This window comes from Mus musculus, chromosome 15 (genome assembly GCF_000001635.26).
Source record: "Mus musculus strain C57BL/6J chromosome 15, GRCm38.p6 C57BL/6J".
NCBI lineage: Eukaryota > Metazoa > Chordata > Mammalia > Rodentia > Muridae > Mus > Mus musculus.
The window spans coordinates 48,358,130-48,384,818 of record NC_000081.6 but is presented as its reverse complement, the minus strand read 5'-3'; the positions used below and the strand labels follow the sequence as shown (position 1 = coordinate 48,384,818).

Sequence of the window (26,689 nt, the reverse complement as noted above, 5' to 3'; positions counted from 1 at the left end):
TATTGTAAGTCAGTGAAAATTGCAAGTTCAAATTATTTCATACAATATTATATTATAAATACAGTTAAAATACATACTGTCTTAAAGATGTGTGGAATCACATTCAAATATTAAAATTGTTCATCAGCTAATATAACATTTTAAAAAAGCATTCCTAAGTTATCATGTTAATATCACTTTGAAATTAAACACAGCAATTACTTCATATGAAGAAAATAAAAATATTTCAAAAGAAAATACAGTTGTTTTATGACTCTAAATCATATAAACAATGGCGTCTTGGTACCATAGGCATTATGGAAAAGCTAGAGCCATTTATGTTGGTAAGAAGGATTCTATATCCGTTAGAACTGTGTTCTTGCATGGACTCTCATCGATCACTTTCTTCCTCTTACAGCATAAATGCTCCAAGGCAGTTCAGCCAGACACATCCAGAAGAGTTCAGGGAGTGTACATTTACCATGTCATAACATTTCTTTCTTATTGGCTGTGAAAGGAGGCTGTGGAGCTTGCTAGGCTGTTCAGTCTTTCTCTTCTGCATTTTATTATGGCCATCATTTCTATTTTGGCTGATAATCTTGCCAACCTCAATTACATGATGAGTCTTTGAATGGAGAAGGAGGTTCTCTGTTTGGTTTGTTGATATAATCTCATCAGGAGTTTTTGGAATACAAGACTTCATTATTCAACAAATGGCTTCTTAGCTTCAGAAACAGCAACTCAATATAACCATTATATTTTAATGTTGATTTTATATTATCTTCAGACTATATTGACTTTATAGACTAAGGCCTATATCAAATTATAGATTGTCTGTATAGTTGTTAGATAATACCACATCATTGGTATTAGAAAATGAACAAATACACATACAGGAACACTTGAAGGTTTTTTGTTTGTTTCTTTGTTTGTTTGTTTTTGTTTTTTGTTTGTTTGTTTATGTTTTTTGTTTGCTTTTGATTTGTTTTTGTTCTGCTTCCATGCTTGACTTCCAGTCTGCTTTTCAATTATTTTCTCTAGACTATCTTGGCCTCTAGCTCACTAAAGTCTTGATCTCCAGATCATTTGATCTAGTAATTTTTTTATTTTTTATTTTTTTAGGCTTGAAGTCAGTTCCCAGAGGAACTGTGGTTAACAAAGAAATATACTGCCCTTCATATCTCAGCGTTTTGTCTTCCACTTTCCTACTACTCTTTATAAATATCTCTGTTCTATATTATCTAAAAAAAATTTCCTTGACATATTTGCATGATTTACTGGAAAAATTAATTTAAAATAATATTCATGTTTATGTTGTACTTTGTTTTGATTATGCCTCAGATAGTCAGCAGTTTGATCCTCCCTTGATACCCTAATCAAAAGAAACTTGACATTCTTCAAAATTGTGGCCTTATTCGTGTCAATGAATGGTAATATTAAAAATAAACAAATAGCAAAAAATTATAGCCATGTATCTAATGACATCCACATGTATTGATTTTCAAATTAAATCTTAATTATATCATAAAGCCTTCAAAAAGCAATGAATTGATGCATGAGCTAATCTGTAATAATTCATTGAAAATATGGGATAAAAAATTAATGAGACTACAATAGGAAAAGAGACAGGCAAATGACTAGAAAATAAAATTTCTCTCAGGAATTTCTAAAAAATTCTAACCTTGATAATGAAAACCAAAGATTTATATATAAAATAAAAACTTAATCACTTATTACAGAACTTACTTTGAATGCTAAATACATAAAATAATTTGAAAAATTTGATATGTGATTATGGTTTTAGTTTTTAAAGTATAAAGTATAATTACAATACTTTTTCTTTATTTATTAATTATTTTTTAACACTCCATAATTTGTTCCCCTCCCCAATTCACCCTCCAACTCTTCCACTTCCCATACCTCCTACTCATCCCTCTATCCCCACGTGGATGTCCCCATTCCCCACCTTATATGACCTTTATACTCCCTGGGGCCTCCAGACTCTTGAGGGTTAGGTGCATCATCTCTGAATGAACACAAACCCAGAAGTCCTCTACTGTATGTGTGTTGGGGGCATCATATCAGCTGGTTTGTGTTCTCTGTTTGATGGTTCAGTGTTTCTCAGGGATTCAGATTAATTGACACTGCTGGTCCTGCTACAGGTTCACCCTTCTCCTCAGCTTCTTTTAGCCTTCCCTATTTTAACAACAGGAGTCAGCAGCTTCTGTCCATTGGTTGGGTGCAAATATCTGCATCTGATTCTTTCAGGCGCTTGTTGGGTGTTTCAGAGTGCGGACATGCTAGGTTCCTTTTTAGCGCTCCATAGCCTTAGTAATAGTATCAGGCCTTGGGACCTCCCCTTGAGCTGCATCCCACTTTGGGCTTTTCACTAGAACTTCTTTTTCTCCGGATCCTCTCTATTTCCATCCCTGTAATTCTTTCAGACAGGAACAACTATGGGTCAGAGTTGTGACTGTGGGATTGCAACCCCATCCCTCACTTGATGTCCTGTCTTCCTGCTTGATGTGGGCTCTAAGTTCCTGCTCCCAACTGTTCTGCATTTCATCTAAGGTCCCTCCTTTGAGTCCTGGAAATCTCTCACCTCCAAGGTCTCTGGTGAATTCTGGAGGGTCCTCCCAACCTCTTATCTCCTGAGCTTGCCTGTTTCCATTCTTTCTGCTTGTTCTCAGATCTTCAGTCCTTTTCCTGATCCAATACCAGATCAGGTTCCTCTCTCCTCCTCACTCTCCACCCTGTCCACTTTCCTTCTAGGACCCTCTCTCCCTCCCCACTTGAGATTGTTTTCTTCTCTTTCCAATGTGGGACTGAGGGATCCTCATTTGAGCAACTTGTTGACCTTTTTGAGTTCTGTAGACTGTATCTTGTGTATTCTGTAGGGTTTTCTTTCTTTTATCTTTTTGGCTAATATTCACTTACTAGTGAGTACATATGATGCATGTCATTTTGGGTCTGAGTTATCACATTCAGGATGATATTTTCAAATTGATCATTTGCCTGCAAAACTCAGGATGTTCTCATTTTTAATAGCTGAGTAGTATTACATTGTGTAAATGAACCTCAAATCCAAGTGGATCAAGGACCTCAACACCAAACCAGATATATTGAATCTAATAGAAGAGAAAGTGGGAAAGAGCCTTGAACTCATTGACACAGGTTGAAATTCCTAAACGGAACTCCAATCACTCATGCTCTAAGTTCGAGAATTGGTAAATGGGACCTCGTGGAACTGGAAAGCTTCTGTAAGGCAAAGGACATAGTCAATGAGAAAAATCAGCAACCTACAGATTGGGAAAAAATTCTTCACTAATCCCACATCTGATAGAGGGCTAATGTCAAAAATACATAAAGAACTCAAGAAGTTAATCGCCAAAAAAACCGACAAACCAATCAAAAAATGGGGTCTAGAACTAAACCCAGAATTCACAACTGAGAAATCTCTAATGACTGAGAAGCCCCTAAAGCAATGTTCAAAGAACTTAGTGATCAGAGAAATGCAAATCAAAATAATTCTGAGATTTTTACACCAATCATAATGTCTATGACCAAAACCTAAAGTAAGAACACATATTGGAGAGGATGTGGAGAAAGAGGAAGACTCCTCCATTGTTGGTGGGATTGCAAACTGGTACAACTACTCTAGAAATCAATCTGGCAGTTCCTCAGAAAATTGGAAATATATCTACCTGAAGATCCAGCTATAACACTCTTGGGAGTACACCCAAAAGATGACCCACCATGCCATAGTGGTATTATTTGTGATAACCAGAAGCTAGAAACAGTCTAGATGTCCCATGACAGAAAGTGTGGTTCATTTACATTAATTTTTCTTTTCTTTTCTTTTTTTTTTTTCTTTTTTTTTTTTTTTGGTTTTTCAAGACAGGGTTTCTCTGTGTAGTCCTGGCTGGCCGGGCTTGGTGGCACACACCTTTAATCCCAGCACTTGGGAGGCAGAGGCAGGTGGATTTCTGAGTTCAAGGCCAGCCTAGTCTGCAGAGTGAGTTCCAGGACAGCCAGGACTACATTACTTTTTCGATTTCTCTCTCAAACTTCTTCTATGCTTCCCATTACAGACTTTTAAAAAAATGGACTTAATGAAGTTTTTTGTTTGTTTGTTTTATTTGTTCGATGTGTTTTTGTTTGTTTCTTTTTTGTTTTTTATTTTGGCTTTGGTTGGTTTGTTATGGTATTTTCTCCTTTCTTTTCTTTCTTCCTGTTTTTATTAGTTATTATTATTGTTGTTGTTATTATTGGATTTTCAAGACAGGGTTTCTCTTGTAGCCCTGGCTGTCTTGGAACTCACTCTGTAGACCAGGCTGGCCTCGAATTCAAAAATCTGCCTGCCTCTGCAACCTAAGTAGTGGGGTTAAAGGCATGTGTCACCAATGCCCGGTGATATTTTTTTCCTTTTTCCACTTTTTCTTATTAGATATTTTTCTTATTACATTTCAAATGTTATCCCTTTCCTTGTATCCCCTCAAAAAAATAAAACAAAAAACCCTATTTCTTCCTGCATTCCCTAGTTCACCAACCTACCCACTCCTGCTTCCTGGCCCTGGCATTTCCCTATAATAGAGTATAGAACCTTCACAGGACCAAGGGCCTCTCCCATTGGTAACTTACTAGGCCACCCTCTGCTACATATGTAACTATAGCCATGAGTCCAACCATGTGTTTTCTTTGGTTGGTAGTTTAGTCCCAGGGAGCTCTGGGGTTACTGGCTAGTTCATATTGCTCTTCCTCCTGTGCTGTTTCAAATCCATTCAGCTCATTGGTACTTTCTTTAGTTGCTTAATTGGGGACCCTGTTCTCTGTCCCATGGACGGCTGTGAGCATCCATTTCTGTATTTGTGAGGCACTGGCAGAGCCTCTTAGGAGACAGCTTTACCAGGCTCCTGTCAGCAAGCTCTTGTTGGCATCCACAATAGAGTCTGGATTTGGTGGTTGTTTATGGGATGGATCCGCAGGTGGGGAAGTCTCTGGGTGGTCATTACTTCAGTCTCTGCTCCACACTTTGTCTCTGTAACTCCTTCCATGGATATTTTGTTCCCCCTTCTAAGAAGAATCGAAATATCCACACTTTGGTCTTCCTTCTTGAGTTTCATTGATTTGCAAATTGTATCTTGAGTATTCTATGCTTATGGGCTAATATCCACTTATCAGTGAGTGGATATCATGTGTGTTCTTTTGTGATTGGGTTACAGCATTCAGGATGATGTCCTCCAGATCCATCCATTTGCCTAAGAATTTCATAAATTCATTGTTTTTAATCACTGCATAGTACTCCATTGTATAAATGTACCATATTTTCTGTATCCATTACTCTGTTGAGGGACATCTGGGTTCTTTCCAGCTTCTTGCTATTATAAATAAGGCTGCTAAGAACATAGTGGAGCATGTGTTCTTATTACATTTTGGATTATCTCCTGGGTAATACCAGGAGTGGTATTGCTGGATCCTTCAGTAGAATTATGTCCAATTTTCTGAGGAACTGCCAAACTGATTTCCAGATTGGTTGTACCAGCTTGCAATCCCACCAGCAATGGATCGGTATTCTTCTTCCTCCACATCTTCACCATCATCTTCTGTCACCTGAGCTTTTTATCTAAGCCATTCTGACTGATGTGAGGTGTAATCTCAGGGTTATTTTGATTTGCAGTTCCCTGATAACTAAGGATGTTGAACATTTCTTTTAGGTGCTTTTCAGCCATTCAGTATTCCTTTGTTGAGAATTCTTTGTTTAGCTCTGTTCCCCAATTTTAATAGGGTTATTTGGTTCTCTGGAGTATAACTTCTTCTTGATTTCTTTGTATATATTCGATAGTAGCCTTCTAGCAGATTTAGGATTGGTAAAGATCTTTTCCCAATGTAGTGGTTGTCTTTTTGTCAATAGAAAGTGTATTTACCTTATAGAAGCTTTGCAACTTTATGAGGTTCCATTTGTAAATGCTTGATCTTACAGCACAAGAGGTTGGTGTTCTGTACAGGAATTTTTCCCCTTTGCCCATATGTTCAAGGCTCTTTCCCACTTTCTCCACTGTAGGTTTCAGTGTCTATGGTCTTATGTGGAGGTCCTTGATCCACTTGGACTTGAGCTTTGTACAAGAAGATAAGAATGATCAATTTGCATTCTTCTACATGCTAACTGACATTTGAGCCAGCACCATTTGTTGAAAATGCTGTGTTTTTTCCACTAGATGAATTTAGCTCCTTTGTCAAAGATCAAGTGACTGACCATAGATGTGTAGGTTTATTTCTGGGTCTTCAATGCTATTCCATTGATCTACCTGTCTGTTACTGTACTAATATCATGCAGTTTTAACCATAATTGCTCTATAGTAGCTAGAGTTCAGGGATGGTGTTTCCACGAGAAGTTCTTTTATTATTGAGAATTTTTTTGTTATCCTAGGTTTTTTGTTATTCCAGATGAATTTGCAAATTGTCCTTTCTAACTCTGTGAAGAATTGAGTTGGAATTTTGATGGTAATTGCATTGAATCTGTAGATTGCTTTCAGCAAGATAGCCATATTGACTATATTAATCCTTCCAATCCATGAGCATTGGAAATCTTTCTATCTTCTGAGATCTTCAATTTCTTTCTTCAGAGACTTGAAGTTCTTTTTTTTTCCATTTTTTAATAGGTATTTAGCTCATTTACATTTCCAATGCTATACCAAAAGTCCCCCATACCCACCCACCCCCACTCCCCTACCCACCCACTCCCCCTTTTTGGCCCTGGCGTTCCCCTGTACTGGGGCATATAAAGTTTGCAAGTCCAATGGGCCTCTCTTTCCAGTGATGGCCTACTAGGCCATCTTTTGATACATATGCAGCTAGAGTCAAGAGCTCCGGGGTACTGGTTAGTTCATAATATTGTTCCACCTATAGGGTTGCTGATCCCTTTAGCTCCTTGGGTACTTTCTCAAGCTCCTCCATTGGGAGCCCTGTGATCCATCCAATAGCTAACTGTGAGCATCCACTTCTGTGTTTGCTAGGCCCCGGCATAGTCTCACAAGAGACAGCTACATCTGGGTCCTTTCGATAAAATCTTGCTAGTGTATGCAATGGTGTCAGCATTTGGATGCTGATTATGGGGTGGATCCCTGGATATGGCAGTCTCTACATGGTCCATCCTTTCATCTCAGCTCCAAACTTTGTCTCTGTAACTCCTTCCATGGGTGTTTTGTTCCCACTTCTAAGGAGGGGCATAGTGTCCACACTTCAGTCTTCATTTTTCTTGAGTTTCATGTGTTTAGGAAGTTCTTATCATACAGATCTTTCACTTCCTTAGTTAGAGTCACACCAAGGTATTTTATATTATTTGTGAGTATTGTGATGTGTGTTGTTTCCCTAATTACTCTCTCAGCCTGTTTATCCTTTGTGTAGAGAAAGGCCAGTGATTTGTTTGAATTAATTTTATATTCAGCTACTTCACTGAAGTTTTTTTATCAGGGTAGGAGTTCACTGGTGGAATTTTTGGGGTCAATTATGTATACTATCATATCACCTGAAAATAGTGATATTTTGACTTCTTCCTTTCCAATTTGTATCCCTTTGATCTCCTTTTGTTGTCTAATTGCTCTGGCTAGGGCTTCAAGTACTATATTTAATAGGTAGGGAGAACATGGTCAGTATTGTCTATTCCCTGATTTTAGTGAGATTGCTTCAAGTTTATCCTCATTTAGTTTGTTGTTGGCTACTGGTTTGTTGTATATTGCTTTTACTATGTTAAAGTATCGGCCTTGAATTCCTGATCTTTCTAAGACTTGTATCATGAAGGGGTGTTGGATTTTGTCAAATGTTTTCTCCGCATTTCAAGAGATGATTATGGGTTTTGTTTTGTTTTGTTTTGTTTTTTTTCATTTGAGTTTGTTTATATAGTGGATTACATTGATGGATTTCCATATGCTGCACCATCCCTGCATTGCTGGGATGGAGCCTACTTGATCATGTTGGATGATCATTTTGGTGTGTTCTTGGATTTGGTTTGTGAGAATATTATTGATTATTTTTGCATTGATATCCATCCTAAACCACACAAAGACCCAGCAAAGAAAGAGAACGTCAGACCATTTTCCCTTAGGCATATCAGTATTTTCTTCTAAAAAGTTTTAACATCCTCTCCCTCTTTAAAGTCTGCAAGTCTGAAACTTATTTTTAATGATTTCTTCTGTAAGAATGTATCATGTGTTAAGAAACTTTCATTTGTTTCTTCAATCCATTGCTGTATTTACTTGTTCCAATGCTGATTAGTTGAGAGGACATGCTCTTTTTGTTGAATTACAATGAGCATTGTGTTAAAAACAGGTTGTATGGATGTGTCTGGACAGTGTTCCTTTCACTGTGAGAATATCTGTTCTCACAAAATCAATATTGTCCTTATGACTACATATTGGTTATAGGCATTCAATTTCTATTTCCATGTGACACCAATCAATGTTTCTTAATTTCATAACATGTTGCTCTTTTCTCTTTTAACTGTTAGGTTGAAACAATGGATCACTTGGAATAATTACCATCATCATAATTATATAAATTATGCACCTTTCTGAAACAAACAGGCATATTCTCCACTTGCTTGCTTGGTTTTCAACATTTTTATTCTTAGTTCTCTGAAGTATGGAGCACACAAAAATTTATACATGTTTTGATCTAACATTTTCAAATGTTCAATTGATGCCACTTTCAAAAGTGATATCTTATTAAAATTTTCAATTGTCCCTGTCTGGCGTGTAGGTCTCTGAGTGATGTTTAGACATTCATTTACTCTTCTCTGATCTTGATTAATTCAATTACCAGTTGTACTTGCAGTGTCTGTCTTCATAGAGCTTTTCTAATCCACAAATACGCCTTTCCTGAATAGAGACACTTTTATTCTTTCCTTTAAAAAATCAATATTTTTTTTTATTTTTTCTTGCTTTAGTGGACTAACAAGATCTTCAAACTCAGTATTGAATAAGCCTCTTGAGGCTTGTTTAATTTTTTATTTTTTTTTATGGAATTAAGGGATATTTGAACTGTTCCTTTCCCTCAGATACTGTTTCTCAGGTTTAGTTAACTTCTTTTTCTTACTATTTTGCTGACTCTAAGTTCTGTGACATCAACTGTTCTCAAGTACTTTTCTAAATCTATTGCAGTCACTGCCAGTTTTTATTTTGTAAAGTCTTTTACAGGATGAAATATGTTATTTTTTGTTGCAAATATTTTATATAATATATTCTGATTATGATTTCTCTTCTCAACTTTTTCCAGACCCTTCTCACTTCTGCACCCACCAAATTTCCCCCCAACACTGATCTCTCTGAACAGAAAGCATACAGGAATCTAAACAAACAAATAAATATGTCCAGACAAAGAATTATAAGACAAAAATCCCTCCAAAACAATCATTGAGTTAATTTTGTGTTAACCATTTATGATGTGCATGGATACTTCTCTTAAGTGTGGTCTGTATTGAGACTCTGTTACAGAGAACTAATTTTTTCTTTGTGTGAAGTTATTGGTTGGCAAGAGTTCCTGGGTTAGGGATATAAGCTTTTGTCTACTTCCTATCTTAGTGCTGGGATCCCATTTGACTGATACCTGTGCAGGATGTCTACATGGCCCCATATTCTGTGTTATTTCATTTGAGTGTTGGCCCTTCTGTGCTTAGAGGCCCTTGCTTGGTGTTCTCCATTTTCTCTGGTTACTACAGTATTTCAGGCTCTTATCCTGCAGAGTTCATTGGATGATGAGGGGAAGGATTTGATGGAGAAATCTCACTTAAAACATAGTGTCCCACAGTCTGTCACTCACTGAATATTGTCCAGTTGAAAGTCTCTCTACGTGTGTTCATCTATGGTAGATGGAATATTCTCTGATGATGGCTAAGGAGGACACTGATCAGCATGTACAGTAGAATATAATTAGGAGTCATTTTATTTCTATTTCCTTTTATCAGAACAATAGTATTAGGTTTCCTACCAAGTTCCTAGCTTATAGTCTCAGGTTTTGGGCCACTTGAGCAGTGTAGCATATTGGATTCTATCTCATGGAATAAGTCTCATATTCAATCATAAAGTAATTTGGCATTCCAAAAATTTTGTACCACTGTTGTACTAGCACATCTTACAGAGAGGTCATCTTTGTAGATCAAAGCTTTTGTAGCTCGGTTGATGTTTACCTTTCTCCTCTAGAAGTGTGCAGATTATCTTCCAGTAACATACCAGGTATAATTAAAGGTAACTTTTAATTATCATCTTGGCAGCTTACTGCAGAATAAAGTCACTCTTTCTAGTTCTTTCTGAACTCTGGCTAGCTAATTCAACTCAAGTGTCCTGGCTCAAACTCCTTCCAAGATGACTAATTCAAATTAGCTTCTCACTGAAAAGTTCTGCTTGAAAAATAATGCCTCAGAATTCCAGAAACTGAACTGCAGTGACTGCATGGAGTGAACAGAACTGAATGGTACTGCAGTAACTCAACTGAGATCAACTGCACCAGACTTCAGAAAGCAGAAGACATCTGACAAAAAAGGTTGTAGAAGACAGCAGACATCTCACAGAAAGCCAATGAGGAAAAATTTAGGTGGGATCATCCCAGGGATGCATCAAACTGAACTGAGCTCAACTCAACTGGTTTCAACTCTAAAGAACTCCACTTCATTGTTTCAACTCAGCTTGACTGCATTTACTGAACTGCCCTCCACTCCTGACCTACTATGTTCTGCTCTGAAGTAGAATAATATCTGTTTGTTTCCATGAGAGTAGGGCATATTCTATCTCTGACTTATTCTATCAATTTTTTCTATGATTTGTCACTTTGCTTGCCCCTTATTTAGAAGTTGGTCTCAAACATGGCTGCTTCTTTTTTATCAACTACTATCCCTTCATTGTTTGAATTAAAGTTGTGTAAATGCAAGTAAGTCTATATTCCAGCAGAAGGATTAAAGGCATGTCTTTTCCAGTAGGATCAACATACCTAGAAAGTCTTTAAATGCAATACCTTTCCAGAGAAGCCATGTTGCGGGACTAGTTTTTTGTTTTTTGTTTTTGTTTGCTTGTTTGTTTGTTTTTTTACATCTAATACCCTGTGTTATTGGAGAGAAAAAATGCCCATCAACATGGCAGAAAACAGAAGACCTCTGACACAAAGGTTATAGAAGACAGGAGAAGACATCTGACAGAAAGCAAGAGAGGAGAAATTTTGCTAGAATCATCACCAGGGGTGCAGTTGAGCTCAATTGGGTTCCTGTATTTTCATTCAGTTTTGTTCAGTTTGCGCAGTCAGTTCTATAAGTGTGGTTCAGTTTGTGAAATTCAGAGGATTTTTTCCCCAAGGAGAACAATTCAGTGAGAAGCCGTGAGAAACTAAGTAAGCATCAGCTGTACATTGCATATCCAATAAGTTATCTATAGGTTGTCTTCAGCAATAAACACTTACCATCAGTTTTGAAGAGCAAACAATAGCTTTGGCAAAAGCTTGTGTTGCTTTGTACTTCCTATGAGACCCCTTTGGCCAACAACTAAATTAAAAGTAATTTGGTCACTAGAGGATTTATTTGGTACTGTGAGATTTCCTGTGGCTTTCTCACCTTGATTCCATTTAGATTTCTTTCAGAATTATATGTATATTACAAAGCTTATACTGTATTCAATTTTCATGTATTACTCAAATGTTTGTTTTTTAATTTAACTATCCCTCTTCATACTGCTTCCTTTAGTCTCCCTTTTCTTCCTATGCCCTATGATCCTTTTTCCTAATCTTCTATTCTTAGTCCATCCATAACTCTCTGTTCTATTCCTACTTCCTTATGGATATAAATTCATGCCTTCAGTTTCTTAACTTACATCTAGCTTCTGATTATATGAGTTGTAGCTTGCTTATTGAAAAGTTCAAACTTAATATCTAATATCAACATGCAAGTGTATAGACACTGTATTTGCCTATTCAGGTCTAGTTAACTCAGGATGATTTTTTTCTCGCTTTATCTATTTAATATTGGGGAATATATTTATACATACACACACAACACAACACACACACATATGCCTATATTTTGCAAAGTATACAAAGTATATTGAACCTTGTGTTATTTTTAAGAAATTCATCTAATAAATCTGGTAAATGAATATATATTTCTCTAGAAAATTTCATATATACCTAGAGTGCCTTATATGATCTTGGTAGTATACCAATGCCTGTCTCTTCTTTTTTAATTTAATTTTATTTTTATTAGGTATTTTCCTCGTTTACATTTTCAATGTTATCCCAAAAGTCCGCCATACCCACCCCCCCAATCCACTACCCACCCACTCTCCCGTTTTGGCCCTGGGGTTCCCCTGTACTGGGGCATATACAGTTTGCAAGTCCAATGGGCCTCTCTTTGCCAATGCCTGTCTCTTAACTTAAAGTCAAAGAATCCCATATGTGATGGGCCCACAAGGCTATGAGTCTCAGTTGTTCCTCAGTATATTTCAGAGTCCAGTACTAAACTCTAATATCAATGAAGTATTGACCTTCCCAGTGACAGTGAGATCAAGCAGGCAAAGACTAAGTGCTTCCTTCTTCCACATGCCTTATATAGACTGCCAAAAATGTGTGACCCAGATAAAAGGTGAGTCTTTTTATCTCAAATGATCTAATTTAAAAAAACAAAAACTCTGACATGTATACCCAGACTTGTGGCTCTCAGCTAATGTAATATATAGGCTGAAAATCAAGAATAGCAATCACAAGTGAATATGTACATGTATATATATATATATATATATATATATATATATTTTAAGAAGTATATCTATCTTTTGAGCCTATGATACAATTGCCTACTTTCATAATATGAGTACAACTCACTTTGTGAATTTATTTTGATATCCATTTAATTTCCTTCTATTTTCTGTAAAATATTGTTTATAGTTAGCATTTTTTTTCCTGTTGCAATTTCCAGATTACAGCCTGATCTAACTGTCCTCTGAGAGACTCTGCCAGAGCCTGACCAATATATAAGCCAATGCATGCAGCCAAACATTGGACTGAGCATGGGGACCCCATAGAGAAGTTAGTGCAAAGACTGAAAGAGCTGAAGGAGTTTGCAATTCCATAGAAAGAACAACAATATCATCCAACCAGACACCCTGGACCCCCAGAGCTCCCAGGGACTAAACCACCAACCAAAGAGTACACATGGAGGGAGCCATGGCTCCAGCTGCATAAGTAGCAGAGGATTGTTTTATCTGGTATTTATGGGAGGGGAGGCTCTTGGTCCTGTGGAGACTTGAAGCCCTAGCGTAGGGGAATGCTAGGGCAGTGAGGTGAAAGTGGGCTGGTGAGTGGGGGAGTACACTCATAGAAGCAGGGGTGAGGCGAAATGGATTTGCAGATGGAAACCAGGAGATGGGATAACATTTGAAATATAAATAAATAAAATAATCAATAAAAAAGAAGTAAAATATAAGAATGTAATATAGAAATATATATATATACTGTATATACATACACACAAATATAGAAATAAAATTCTATTATTAATTTATATAAAAATTAAACAAGTAAAATAAAATCACCCTTAACAAACATACTGAAATTTAAACCTCAATTTTCTATGTTGTTCTAAATTCATTCAACTATACAATGAATATAAACTAACAAACCACGGCAAGGAGTGGTCATACATCTGTCACACACACACAAAAAAAAATGCAAACTATTCATTCCTGCTATCGGTAGCAACCTCATAAATCTACAAAAAGGATAGAGTATTAACAATTTTCAACCAAGACCGTATTCATGAATTAAGTGGCTAACACTTTTTTAAGCAAATTTAGAGAAGAAAATAATAAGATCAAAAACTGTTCTTTTTTATTATATTTAGCACAGTAGTACTTCTTAGGACTATATATATATATACTCCTCTTTATCTGTGAATGATAAAAATACTAATGATTTATGCTAGGGCTCTGTAATATATATTATACTGGAGCACTTTTAGTATGCTTGCATAACATGGACTTTCAAGAGTAATTTGCTGTATAAACTTAATAAATCCTGAAATTAAATCAAAAAGTACTATGAGACTAGTATATGGTTAAAAGAGGACAATTAAGAAAGATACTGAACAGTAAGTTGTCTTCAACTCTAAAGGCATTTTTATTATAACTTTTCAGAAAATGTTCTGAGAAATTTGCATAGGTATGACTATTTCATTCTCTTTTTCTTATCTGTGAAATGAAATGGTGTTCTTTTTAAAATTATTTTATTTATGTTCCAAATGTTGTCCACTTCCAAAGTTATTCAACCCATCCTCCCTCTCCTTCACCTATGAGAAGGTACCCCCTCTCAGGACATAACCCTTCTCTGGAGTATCAACCATCTACAGGATTAGGTGTATCCTCTCACACTGGGGTCATACAAAGTTGTCAGTCCTTTGCTACATATGTCCTGGGGGCCTCAGACCAGCACTTGTATGCTCTATGGTTGGTGGCCTACTCTCTGGAAGATCCCAGGGGTCTGGGTTAGTTGATGCTGTTGGTCTTCCTATGGGGTTGTAATCCCCTTTAGTTCCTTTAATCCTGTCCCTAACTCTTCCTTTGGGGTCCCTGATCTCAGTCCAGTGGTTGGCTTTAACTATCTATATTTGTCTCAGCTGTTAGTATGGCCTCATAGAAGACAGCCATGCAAGGCTCCTATCTGCAAACTGAGCTTTGGTGTTCTGCTCAGGAAAATTTTCCATGTGCCAATTCATTTAAGGCTTCTTCCTACTTTCCCTTCTATTAGAATCAATGTCTCTTGCATTACATTCACTTGGTCTTGAGCTTTGTACAGGGTGATTAAATATGTTTCAATTTGTATTCTACATGCAGTACTCCAGTTAGTTCAACGCAACTTGTTGAAGATGCTTTTTATCCCTAACTGTATGGTTTTGGTGTTTTTGTCAAAGATTAAGTGTCCATAGTTAAATGGGTATACTTAATTCTATTCAGTTGATTGACCTGTATAACTCTGCATGGATACCATGTGTTTTTTTTTTCTCACTGTTGCTCTGTAGTACAGCTTGAGGTAAGGTGATTCTCTCAGTTCTACTATTGTTCATAATTGTTTAGGCTATCTTTTTTTTTTTTGATATGAAGTTGAGAATTGCTCTTTCCATGTCTGAAAAATTGTGTTGGAATTTTGTTGGGAATTGCATTGAATCTCTAGATTGTTTTAGTTAAGATCGCCATTTCCACTATGTGAATTCTACTGATCCACGACTGTGGGAGATCTTTCCATCTTAAAAGGTCTTCTTCAATTTCATTCTTCAGTGACTTGAAGTTCTTGTCATACTGGTGTTTCACTTGCTTGGTTAGAGTTACACCAAGGCATTTTGTATTATTTCTGACTACTGATAAGGGAGCTGTTCTTTTTTTTTTTTTTCTTTCACAGCTCAGCTCATTTATCCCTTGTAAAAGTAAGGCTATGCATTTGTTTGAGTTAATTTTATATCCAGGCACTTTTCTGAAGTTGTTCATCAGTTGTTGGAATTCTCTTGTATAATTATGGAGATCCCATATTTATACTATCCTGTCATCTGTGAATAGTGATACCTTGACTTCTTTCTTTCAATCCTTATCCCCTTGATATCACTTGTTTTCTTATTGTTCTAGCAAGAACTTCGAGCAATATATAGAACAGATACGGGGAGAGTGGGCAGCTTTGTCTTATCCCTGATTTTACTGTGATTCCTTTAAGATTATCTCCATTTAATTTGATGTTGGCTGTTGGCTTACTGTATATTGCTTTTATTATGTTTATATATGTGCCATAAATCCCCGATCTCTTGAAAACTTTTAACATAAAGGGTGTTGCATTTTGTAAAAGGCTTTTTTAGGGTCTAATGAGATGATCATGTGATTTGTTTCTTTGAATTTGTTTATATAGTGGGTTACATTGATGGATTTGTATATATTTAGCTGTCCCTGAATCCATGGGATGAAGCCTACTTGATCATAGTGAATGGTGTTTTTGACACGTTCTTGCACTCAGCTTTCAAGAATTTTATGGAGTACTTTTATATTGATATTAATAAGCAAAATTTGTCTGAATTTGTCTCTCAATGCAGCATATTTGTGTGTTTTAGTTATCAGAGTAAATGTGAATGATAGATTGAATTAGGTATTGTTTGTTCTGTTTATATTTTGTGGAATAGTTTGAAGAGTATTAGTATTAACTCTTCTTTGAAAGTCTGGTAGAATTCTACACCAAAACCATCTGGTCATGGGTTTATTTTGCATTGGAAGGTTTTAATGACTCCTTCCTTTTTCTCAGTGGTTTCTTGGATTGTTTAGATACTTTATCTGATCTTGATTTTACTTTGGTACATGCTATCTTGTGGGGCAGTGAAAGGTTGAATTTTGGTTGAATGAGGTTTACTCTGGCGACACAGTAGAAAACTCTACAAGGGCCCGAACAGTGAGCCATGTTCCCAGAGACAGCTGACACCTCAGAGCCCCCAACTACATAATTCTGTGACTATAGTCATGCAGACAATGTTCCAAGCTTCAGGCATTCTGGCTAGACTCCACCCCCACAGTTACCTGACTATAAGCAGGTATGCTCCTCTCCACAGTTATCTGACAACATCAAGATAGCACAGCCCACTATAAAAGGAGCTACTTGGTCCCTTCTTACTCTCTTTAAGGTCTCACCTTTCTTACTCTCTTCTCTAGCCCTCCTTCTCTCCCTCCCTTCCCCCTTCTCTCCATGTGGCCATGACTGGTCTCCCTCTTTCTACCTTCTCTCTTTCTCCCTGCCTTTCTACAATAAAGACTGTCTCTGCTCATCAAGGACAGCCATGCTTGAATGATGGGATGCAGTATTTAACCTCCCTCCCAAACTCCTTCTTGCACTCCAGCCACCGACCAGACCAAGGACTGTTGCCCGCATGGGAACCACTCAGTGCCCCTTCTCCCCCTGCCCTCTCCTTCCTTCAGCTCCAGGGATGACTGAGCTGCCCCCCCCCATTTGTTTTCAGCTCTTCCGCAGTCCTTTCCAGCAATATCTGGGATGGGAGAGACTGAGAACCTGTTACCTAGGACTGCCCCTTGTCCATCCCCTTCTGTGCTGGGATCCAGTGGCTTCCTGCAACCAGACACCCACCCAGGGCCGTGTGATCGTGCGGCAGTCTTCCCGCATCTGCCCACTCAGAGCACCAGAACTCTGGTGGGACATGGGTTTTCTCCTACTCTCTTTATTCCCCCACACCCACTGTCCAACACTATCTGTCTTGAAAATCATCTATTTAATCTAGATTTTCCAGTTTTGTCTAGTAGGGGCTTTTGTATTAAGGCCTAATTAGTTTTTGAATTTTCTCAGTTTCTATTTATGTTTCCCTTTTCAGTTTTGATTTTGTTAAATCAGATACTGGCTCTGTGCCTTTTAGTTTGACTAAGGATTTAACTATCTTGTGGATTTTCTCAAAGATAAGCTCTTGCTTTTGTTGATTCTTTGTGTTGATTCTTTGAATTATTTTCTTTGTTCTAATTTGTTTGTTTCATCCCCAAGTTAGACTATTTCCTGAAATCTAATCCTCTTGAGTCTGATTCTTTTTGTTCTACAGTATTCAGATGTGCTGTTAAGTTGCTAGTTAGGATTTCTCCTTCTCTATGAAGACACTTAGTGCTATGGATTTTCCTCTTAACACTGCTTTCATTGTGTCCCATAAGTTTGGGTATGCTGTTCCTTCATTTTCATTGAATAAGTCTTTAATTTCTTTCTTTACTTCTTCCCCGACCATGTTCCAATTGAGTAGAGAGTTGTTCCATTTTCATGAGTATGGGGACCTTCTGCTATCGTTGGTGTTGAAGTCCAGCCTTAGTTCATGGAGATAGAATACAAGGATTTATTTCAATCTTCTTGAATATCTTGAGGCTTGTTTTGTGTCAAGCTATTCAGTCAATTTTGGAAAGGTACCATAAGGTGCTGCGAAGAAGATATATATATTTTATTTTAGGTCAGGAATATTTGTAGGTATCTGTTCAATCAATTATGTTTATAATTTCTGTTAATTTCAATGTGTTTCTGTTTAGTTTCTGTTTCTGTGACTGGTCCATTGATGAGAGTGAAGAGTTGAATTGTCCCACTATAATTGTGTGTGGGTCAATGTGTGTTTTGAGCTTTAGTACAGTTTCTTTTATGAATGTGGGTGCCTTTGCATGTAGGTCAGAGATGTTCAGAATTGAGACTTCATCTTTATGGTTTTTCCTTTGATGGGTATGAAGTATCTTCCCCATCTCTTTTGAGAACCTTTAGTTGAAATTCTATTTTATTGGATGTTAGAATGACTACTGCAGCTTGCTTAGAAAACATTTTCAGCCTTTCACTTTAAAGTGGTGCCTATCTTTGTTACTGAGGTGTGTTTCTAGTATGCATCTGAATGATGGATCCTGTTTGCATATATAGTCAGTTCACCTCTATCTTTTATTAGGGAATTGAGTCTGTTGATACTGAGAGATATTAATTACCAATGCTTGTTATTACCTGTTGTTTTGTTGTTGAAGAAGGTATTATGCTTGTGTGATTCTCTTCTTTTGCATTTGTACCTAGATAATTTATTTTTATGTTTTATTAGGTATAGTTAGTTACCCTCATAGTATTATAGTTTTCCTTGTAGTATCCTCTGTAGGTTGGTTTTTTTCAAATATATTGTTTAAATTTGGTTTGTCATGGAATATCATGGTTTGTCCATCTATGGTAACCAAGAATTTTGCTGGCATCTGTGGTCCTTTAGGGTCTGTATGACTGTCTCTTTCTTTAGGTTAGGCCAATTTTCTTATATGATTTTGTTGAAAATGTTTTTTGGCTCTTTGATCTGGGAGTCCTCACCCTCTTCTACTATTATTCTTAGGTTTGGTCTTTTCATTGTGTCTCAAATTTCCTGGATGTTTTAGATTTGGAACATTTTATACTTTGCATTTCCTTTGTAAAAATATCTTCATGACATCTTCTACACCTGAGAGGCTCTCTTCCATCTCTTGTATTCTGTTGGTGTTCTTTGCAAATATTGCTCCTGACTCCTAGGTTCTCCATGGTTGCCTCCACTTATGATTTCTTTATTTCTATTTCTATTTTTAGATCTTGGACTGTTTTCTTCCATTCCTTTACCTGCTTGGTTATATTTTCCTATATTTCTTTAAGGTATTCATTTTTACCTCTTTAAGGACTTATACCTATTTGTCTGTGTTTTCCTGTACTTCTTTAAGAGAATTTTTATAGCCTCCTTAAAGGCCTCTATCACCTTCATCAGAGAGGATTTTAAGTCAGAATCTTGCTCTTCAGGTGTGTTAAAATATTCAGTCCTTGTTGTGGTAGGAGAACGAAGTTCTGATAGTACTAAATTACATTGGCTTCTGATGCTTTTGTTTTTTTTTACTTGCCTTTCACCATATGGTTATATCTGTTGTTAAGTAGCCTGGGTATATCAGATTGGAGCAAACCTCCTTACAGACAGGCAGAGTTGTGTGTTACCTGGGTTAGAGCAGGCCTCCTGGCAGGCAGACAGTGCTGTCTCTGGTTAGAGCAGGCCTCCCATCTCCATGCTTAGGGCAGACCTCCTGGTAGACAGGGTGTGAGGTCTGGAAGCAGGCATGCCTATATGCTACAGTTGTAGGTGGGGGTGCAGATTGAGAAATGAAGTATTCTTGAAGATTTTTAGTTAAAAACTAAGTATAAGAAGTTAATAATGTAGTCAAAGATAATATACATATAATCCATACTTTTTAACAAGTATTTTGAGTCTCAGAAAACATTCAGGTTAGACAATGTAAATAGCATTTCAAATTGGTTTCAAATAAAGTAAAACTAGAAAATATTTCATAGTGGCATAAAATGAAATTTAAAATATGTTGTTGAATGAGAAAAAAATTAGGTACTTAACAGTATATTTTATAACCCCAAACTTCTACTTATTAATTTTTTAAATAAATGAATCTAGCATCTCAATATTATTAATCAGTTAACATACTAAGTATCATGGATTTAAGATGTTGCAAGCAATCTGTAATAGTGTGAAAAATCATAAACTTACTACTCCATAAAGTAAGCAATGAGACAAGAAAGGCCGTTATCCCAGTGTGCTCTGTTAGGACACAGAAAGAGAGTAAGCATCTGGTTTAACCTTACTTCAAAGCTGGCTCGTCTGACCATGATTAAGAGTAAGTAAATAAAGTTGAATTATATTTATTTCAGTCCTAAAATGAAGTACATTGAAGTGCCCTAAGATAAGATAAATGAGTGAATCAGAGGAGCACAAATTGTGGCTGAACATAGAACAATTAATTTAACAAGGTCATGGGGATAGAAAATGCCTGAGGAAAGTAACTTATCTCAGGCCAGAGAAGAGAGTCAAACCAGGTTTGTTTTTTGTTTTTTTGTTTTTTTGTTTTTTTGTTTTTTTTTAAAGAGCAAGAATGGGAGAGAAAGACAACTTGGGGAGTAGGAGAGTTCCAATAACAGCTAGATTTCAGGATCCTGGGGAAAATGAATACGTGTCTGTTTAGGCTTGACTGTCTCTCTGAGTACCAAAGACAAGGGAATGCAGATAGGTCACTACATTTTATTTTATAGAATTGAATTTTATTTTTTAAATTAAATTAATATTTTAAATATAGTATATGTACACTATATTTATAGTATTTCTCCTACCCATACCTCCCATAAATCCCTCAATGCCTTTCCCCCACATTTATGGCTTCTTTAAATATTATTGATACATATAGATAAGCACATATATACAAAGAAATACATAAATGCAAAATCCCGAGTCTATTTAGTTTTGCTTATATAATTTTAGTGCACCAGTTGGTATTTACTAAACAAAGACTAATAATATTTCTTTCAGTTATTAATTGCCTATATATGTTCATATATGCGGCCTGAGGATTTTATCCCACCATGGTATGCTAACTTGTATTATTATTGTTTTGATCTTGTTTAGACAGCTATATTGTTAAGTGCTATAGTTATGGACAAAATATATATAGATATTGGATAAGAGGGTACCTTAAATGGAAAATGCTTTTATGAAATCAGCATATATGAAAGTATTTAGGATGTTATCTTGATTACTGATTGATGTGGGCAGGCCTAGTTTACCTTAAGTCTGCCATCCCTAGGCAGACTGTTCTGGGTTGTATAAGAAAATAGGCTGAACAAGGTATGAGAAACAAGACAGTAAATAGCATTCCTAAACTGATTGTTTTTCACTTGCTATCACCACAGCCCTGCTTTGAGTTCCATCCCTAACTTTGTGATGGACTATGTATAGAAGATATAAGCTGAAATAAACCTTTTTCTTCAAAAGTTCCTTTGAGTCATGATGTTTTATAACAGTAATATAAACACTAACAATTACCAGACCTTTTAGAATATTTTTCTCATGGCTGTCATTATGAAGGCTTATGTGTTTCACTTACGATTAGGACTCCATTCAGATTCATAAGCCATTTTAATTATCATTTCATTTCCTTGATTTTTAAAAGTTATTTATATCTTTTGAATATTAATCTTCTGTCAAATACATAGTTGACAAATATCCTCTCCCATTCTGTGGGATTTTCTTCATTTTTTTCCTGTAGTTATTATAAACTTTTTATGGAAATGAGGTTACACCTGTCAGTTCTTTACTTTAATTCTTAGAAAAATGAAAATCTATTCAGAAAATTCTTTCCAATGCCTATATCTTATAGAGTCTCTGTATGTTTTCTTCTATTGCTTTCAACATTTTGTATATCACATTGATGTTGATCCATTTGATGTTAAGTTTTGTGTACGATTATAGGTATGGGTCTAATATTATTCTTCTGTATGGAATCATACAATTTTCTCTGACCAGTGTGTTGAAGATATTTTTCTTTTGTCCTGTTTAAAGTTGGTTGTTTAGTTTGTTTGGCTTTGTTGTCAAATATCACATGTTTATAGCTATGTATACTCATGTTTGGAACTTCAATTTTTCCACTTGTCTACATATGTGTTTTGTACTTGTATCATAGTGTTTTATGGAATGGAGATATGGCTTAGTGGTTAACAACATTACCTGTTTTAGTTTACTGGGCAAAAATTCCTAGCATCTACATAGTGGCTTACAGCCATCCATAAGTCCAGCTTCAAGGGATTCAGAGATGTCTTCTAACTTCTACAACCATTGGCATGCATGTAGGACAGTCACATTCATTCAGGAGAAACATAGTTTTTGTGTTATATCTTGAAATATGGAGTGATAGTCTCTCTAGCATGATCCTTTTTGCTCAGGATTGCTTTGTCTTCTTTTAGTTGCACCCATTTAAAATATGCAATTGCCATGTCTAAATTGCTATGTTCAATTCTCCTTCTCTCATTTGCCTCTACTATCCTACACTCTAGAAAGTCATTTCATGTTTTACAGTTGTACAATGCTTGTACTTGCATTTGCTATCTATGTTGCAGAAAATTCATTAAATTTCCTTGAAAATGTGGAAAGTTTTATCTTTGTATCACTTGGTCCATTCTATTTTATTTTAAATAATATTGGGAAGTTACTTTTCATTTAATGAATTCTGTAAAAGCCTCCTTTCAAGTTCTTTGTTCTTGAGTACATTTATAGTAAAGCTAATAATGTGCTACAGTTTCATTGCATTTAAAAATGTAGGCAGGCTGTCTAATTAATCCACCCCATGAGTATTTTTGTTGACAAAATCAGAGAATTTTCAAAATCTAGCACGAAACAGGATACTCTCCTTTATGTGTGAATTATGTAAAGGCATATTTATTTATTTATTTATTTACTGCTACTTGAAGCAAACAAATCAACAAAAAGAAGCAGAACCTGTTTATTTCTGACAATAATGAAATAAATATTTGAAATTAGTTTAAATTATCTAGCTAAATATTGTGGGTCTTTATTTATTAAATTCAATCATGAAAAAGTTTAGCCAGCTAGACCAATAATGAGAGCTACCTCTGGAAAAAAGAGGAAATTATAGATAACTAAAGAAATATTAGAGTATATTCTAAAGATAGAATAGAAATGAGAAATGCATAAAATTCAGCAATCTGAAAACTAATAGCCACCCTGATATAGTAAAGTAAAGGTTGTTTTTTGGGGGTAGGTGTATATTTACTAAAATTGACTACTTCAAGATGAATGTTATCATGTTGCAGGATAATAAAGCTACTAAGGATATGTGGCCATTCACAAAAGGTCTTGAACAAGGACTATAAGGAGAGTGGATTCTCATACGTGAGTGGCATGCATGCCCAAAGGAGGACTTAGTGCCAGCAAGCATACTCCTCACCAGTGGTTGTATCCCAGTGTCTTATCTCCCAGTGGTCTGTTACCATCACCCAATGATATGCTGAGAGGATCATGGTTCCTTATATCCTTAAAACAAACACAAGTTAAGAGAATGGATACAGAAAATGTGGTACATTTACACAATAGAGTACTACTCAGCTATTAAAAAGAATGAATTTATAAAATTCCTAGGCAAATGGATGGACCTGGAGGGCATCATCCTGAGTGAAGTAACCCAATCACAAAAGAACTCACACAATATGTACTTACTGATAAGTGGATATTAGCCCAGAAACTTAGAATACCCAAGATATAAGATACAATTTGCTAAACACATGAAACTCAAGAAGAACTAAGACCAAAGAGTAGACACTTTGCCCCTTCTTAGATTTGGGAACAAAACGCCCATGGAAGGAGTTACAGAGACAAAGTTTGGAGCTGAGATGAAAGGATGGACCATCTAGAGACTGCCATATCCGGGTATCCATCCCATAACCAGCCTTCAAACACTGACACCATTGCAGACACTAGCGGGATTTTGCTGAAAGGACCCTGATATAGCTGTCTCTTGTGAGACTATTTTGGGGCCTAGCAAACACAGAAGTGAATGCTCACAGTCAGCTATTGGATGGATCACAGGGCCCCCAATGGAGGAGCTAGAGAAAGTACCCAAGGAGCTAAAGGGATCTGCAACCCTATAGGTGGAACAACAATATGAACTACCCAGTAACTCCCAGAGCTCTTGTCTCTAGCTGCATATGAATCAGAAGATGGCCTAGTCGGCCATCACTGGAAAGAGAGGCCCATTGGTTGTGCAAACTTTATCTGCCTCAGTACAGGGGAACGCCAGGGCAAGGAAGTGGGAGTGGGTGGGTGGGGGAGCGGGTGGGGGACTTTTGGGATAGCATTGTAAATGTAAATGAAATAAATACCTAATAAAAAAAGAGATCAGTATTTCCTTCTGAGGCATAAAAAAATATAGAGTTGAAAAATATTAAATATATCTGCAGACTGCTTACACGTTTTAAAGCTTCTACTGCACAGCATAATAGTCTACATAGGATAATTGGAAACTTTTGTTAGCTATATGGAAGAAATATATTTAGGAGACATTCCTTAATTAAATCAAATTAGAAAAACACAACTTCTGTAAAGATGGTTGGTAATTATAAAATCAAGTTACTTAATAGTTTAATGATAATTGATATTTTCCTAGAGCACATTTACAATATTTCACTATAAACATTTAACTTAAAGACAGGATGGTGTCTTTCCCACCAATTACATTGATATTAAATATAATTCCCAAATTAGGTACTGCATTCTGCCTCTCTGTTGGGGGTGCCCTGGCACCAAAGGCTTATCAGCAGAGAGAAGGGAAGAAAAGGGAGAGTCTACAACTTTTGTTTTCCTTCCAAGCCTCAGAAGCTCAGGTTTGACCTCACTTAACCTCATCAGTTCTTATACCTGTCTGGGTGCACAGCCTACTTAACCTACACCCAAATAAATCCACTTTTGCCTCCCATTCATCAGTGTCTATAACCTGATATGGTGTTATAAAATATAACCCAGGTAATCATGAAAATATAGAACATTATTAAATTGTGTTAAACAGTAAGAACATGTGGTTAAAGATGCTATCATATTTGAAATATTTACAATAGGAGACTAACAAAGGTGTAAAGATAACTATCCAGTCTTCTACTGGAAGTATGAGTCTCAAATTCTTTGAAGAATTCTACTTTGCAAGTTTGTTATACCAATATATACACAAAAGTACTGTGAGTATTACCACTAATTAAATGTTACCTTTATTACTATCAAGGTTATAAATCTTTTAATTGTGCAATACTCTAAAACAAGTAATGAGTATTAGAAAGTTGTTATTTTTTACAATAGATTTCAGCAATACATGCAATCTGATTAAAATATAATATTTAAAACCATATTTTGATTGATTCTATAATACATACACATTTCATATTTCCAAAAAATGTTGGCAGTATAAAGTCATTGGTTTGTAGATTTTATGTAGGTAACTACCTTTTTTATTCCCCCCAAGTCAGTAAGAATAATTACTGCCCAAAAGCTTTTTAAATTTTTATTTTGTTTTCTTTCTTAATTCAGGTTATCTGGAATGAATATACCACCACCAATTATCAGCAACAAAAACTGGCTCAGACTGCATTTTGTTACAGACAGCAATCACCGCTACCGAGGATTTAGTGCTCCCTACCAAGGTATGTTTAATGATCATCTCTTCTTCTCTTGATGTGTAAAATGATTTTGGTATGCACAACTGCATTGTATAGTCTGAAAAAAAAAGTCCTTTACATTTATAAAGTTGATTTACATCAGAAGAGAATGTCATTATTTCTAAGAAAACATTGTGTTCATAACTAAATTACATATTAAAAATCATAGAGTCTCATATAGCACAATGATTAAAGTTAAAAAATATTATGACTTCTAGAATGTATATTGAAGAAGATACAATATTTGGACTTAATGATATGCTTCAGCAGAAAGCATGCTACAAAATCATGCAGAAAACCTGTAGTTGTGAGTTAGTTCTTTATCACCTTAATTCCATTTTTATACATAGTTTGTCTGTTACTACAAGTATAATTAATCTTAATAGAATTCCTATCTACCGATTTTATTAACAGGCATAATTTTAAATGAGTAGGCTATAATATTTGAAGGGTTACTTTGGAAAACTCATTGGGACAAATTTAGGAGGAAGATAAAACACCAAAAACAATGTAGTTTCTACAATACTCAGTAATAATTCGAGAGCCCGATGGACACTATGTCAGACTCAATATATAGCAAGTCATTTCACTCACACTAGTGTATCAGCAACTGCTCAGGCGATAGTGAGCATTGTTAAAGTTACATACTCCATTAGCTCTTTTTGTTTGCTTTTGTGCTTTTAAACATTTCCTCTGGTATTCTTTTATCTTAAGCATTTTGTAGATTTAATATGGTGACTCATCATAGCAGATCTTAATTAACTGAAATTCTATCAGAACATATGTTGTCTTTTGAAGTACATATTTCAGTGACTAATTAATATTTTAAAGGCAAGAGACTTCTACAAATATTGGATCAATGAAGCTTCTCTCTAATTAGTATAACAGATTAATGTGAGTTGTATCTTGATTTTCCTAGTAGAGTAACAGATATTTCTGTAAATAAAAAATACTAATGAAACACCTTAAATAATTTATAGACTATTCCCTAAAGATAATTTTCAAATGTCTTTGTAGAATAACGGAATTGATGTTGAGTACAAATATGCTTTTAAAACTACCTAATTTGTTAATTATTTCCCATAACAGAAAATATTAACCACCAAAAAGTACTATGGGTTAAAGATAAACATACACAGCATTTTTTACTTAC

The 26,689-nt window shown here is 35.8% G+C and overlaps 1 protein-coding gene across 9 annotated transcripts in view; it reads left to right on the top strand.

The window, feature by feature from the left end:
- The window catches only part of Csmd3 (CUB and Sushi multiple domains 3), a 1,211,921-nt gene that overhangs the window by 407,740 nt on the left and 777,492 nt on the right, over positions 1–26,689 (top strand). For all 9 annotated transcript variants that reach the window (XR_001781523.2, XR_003951374.1, NM_001081391.2 and 6 more), the window contains exon 6: positions 25,409–25,521. Coding sequence is in view for 7 of the 9 variants with exons in the window: in NM_001081391.2 (NP_001074860.2) it covers positions 25,409–25,521 (113 nt within the window). In the remaining 2 variants the exon portion in view is untranslated. The remainder of the gene's footprint in view (positions 1–25,408; positions 25,522–26,689) is intronic.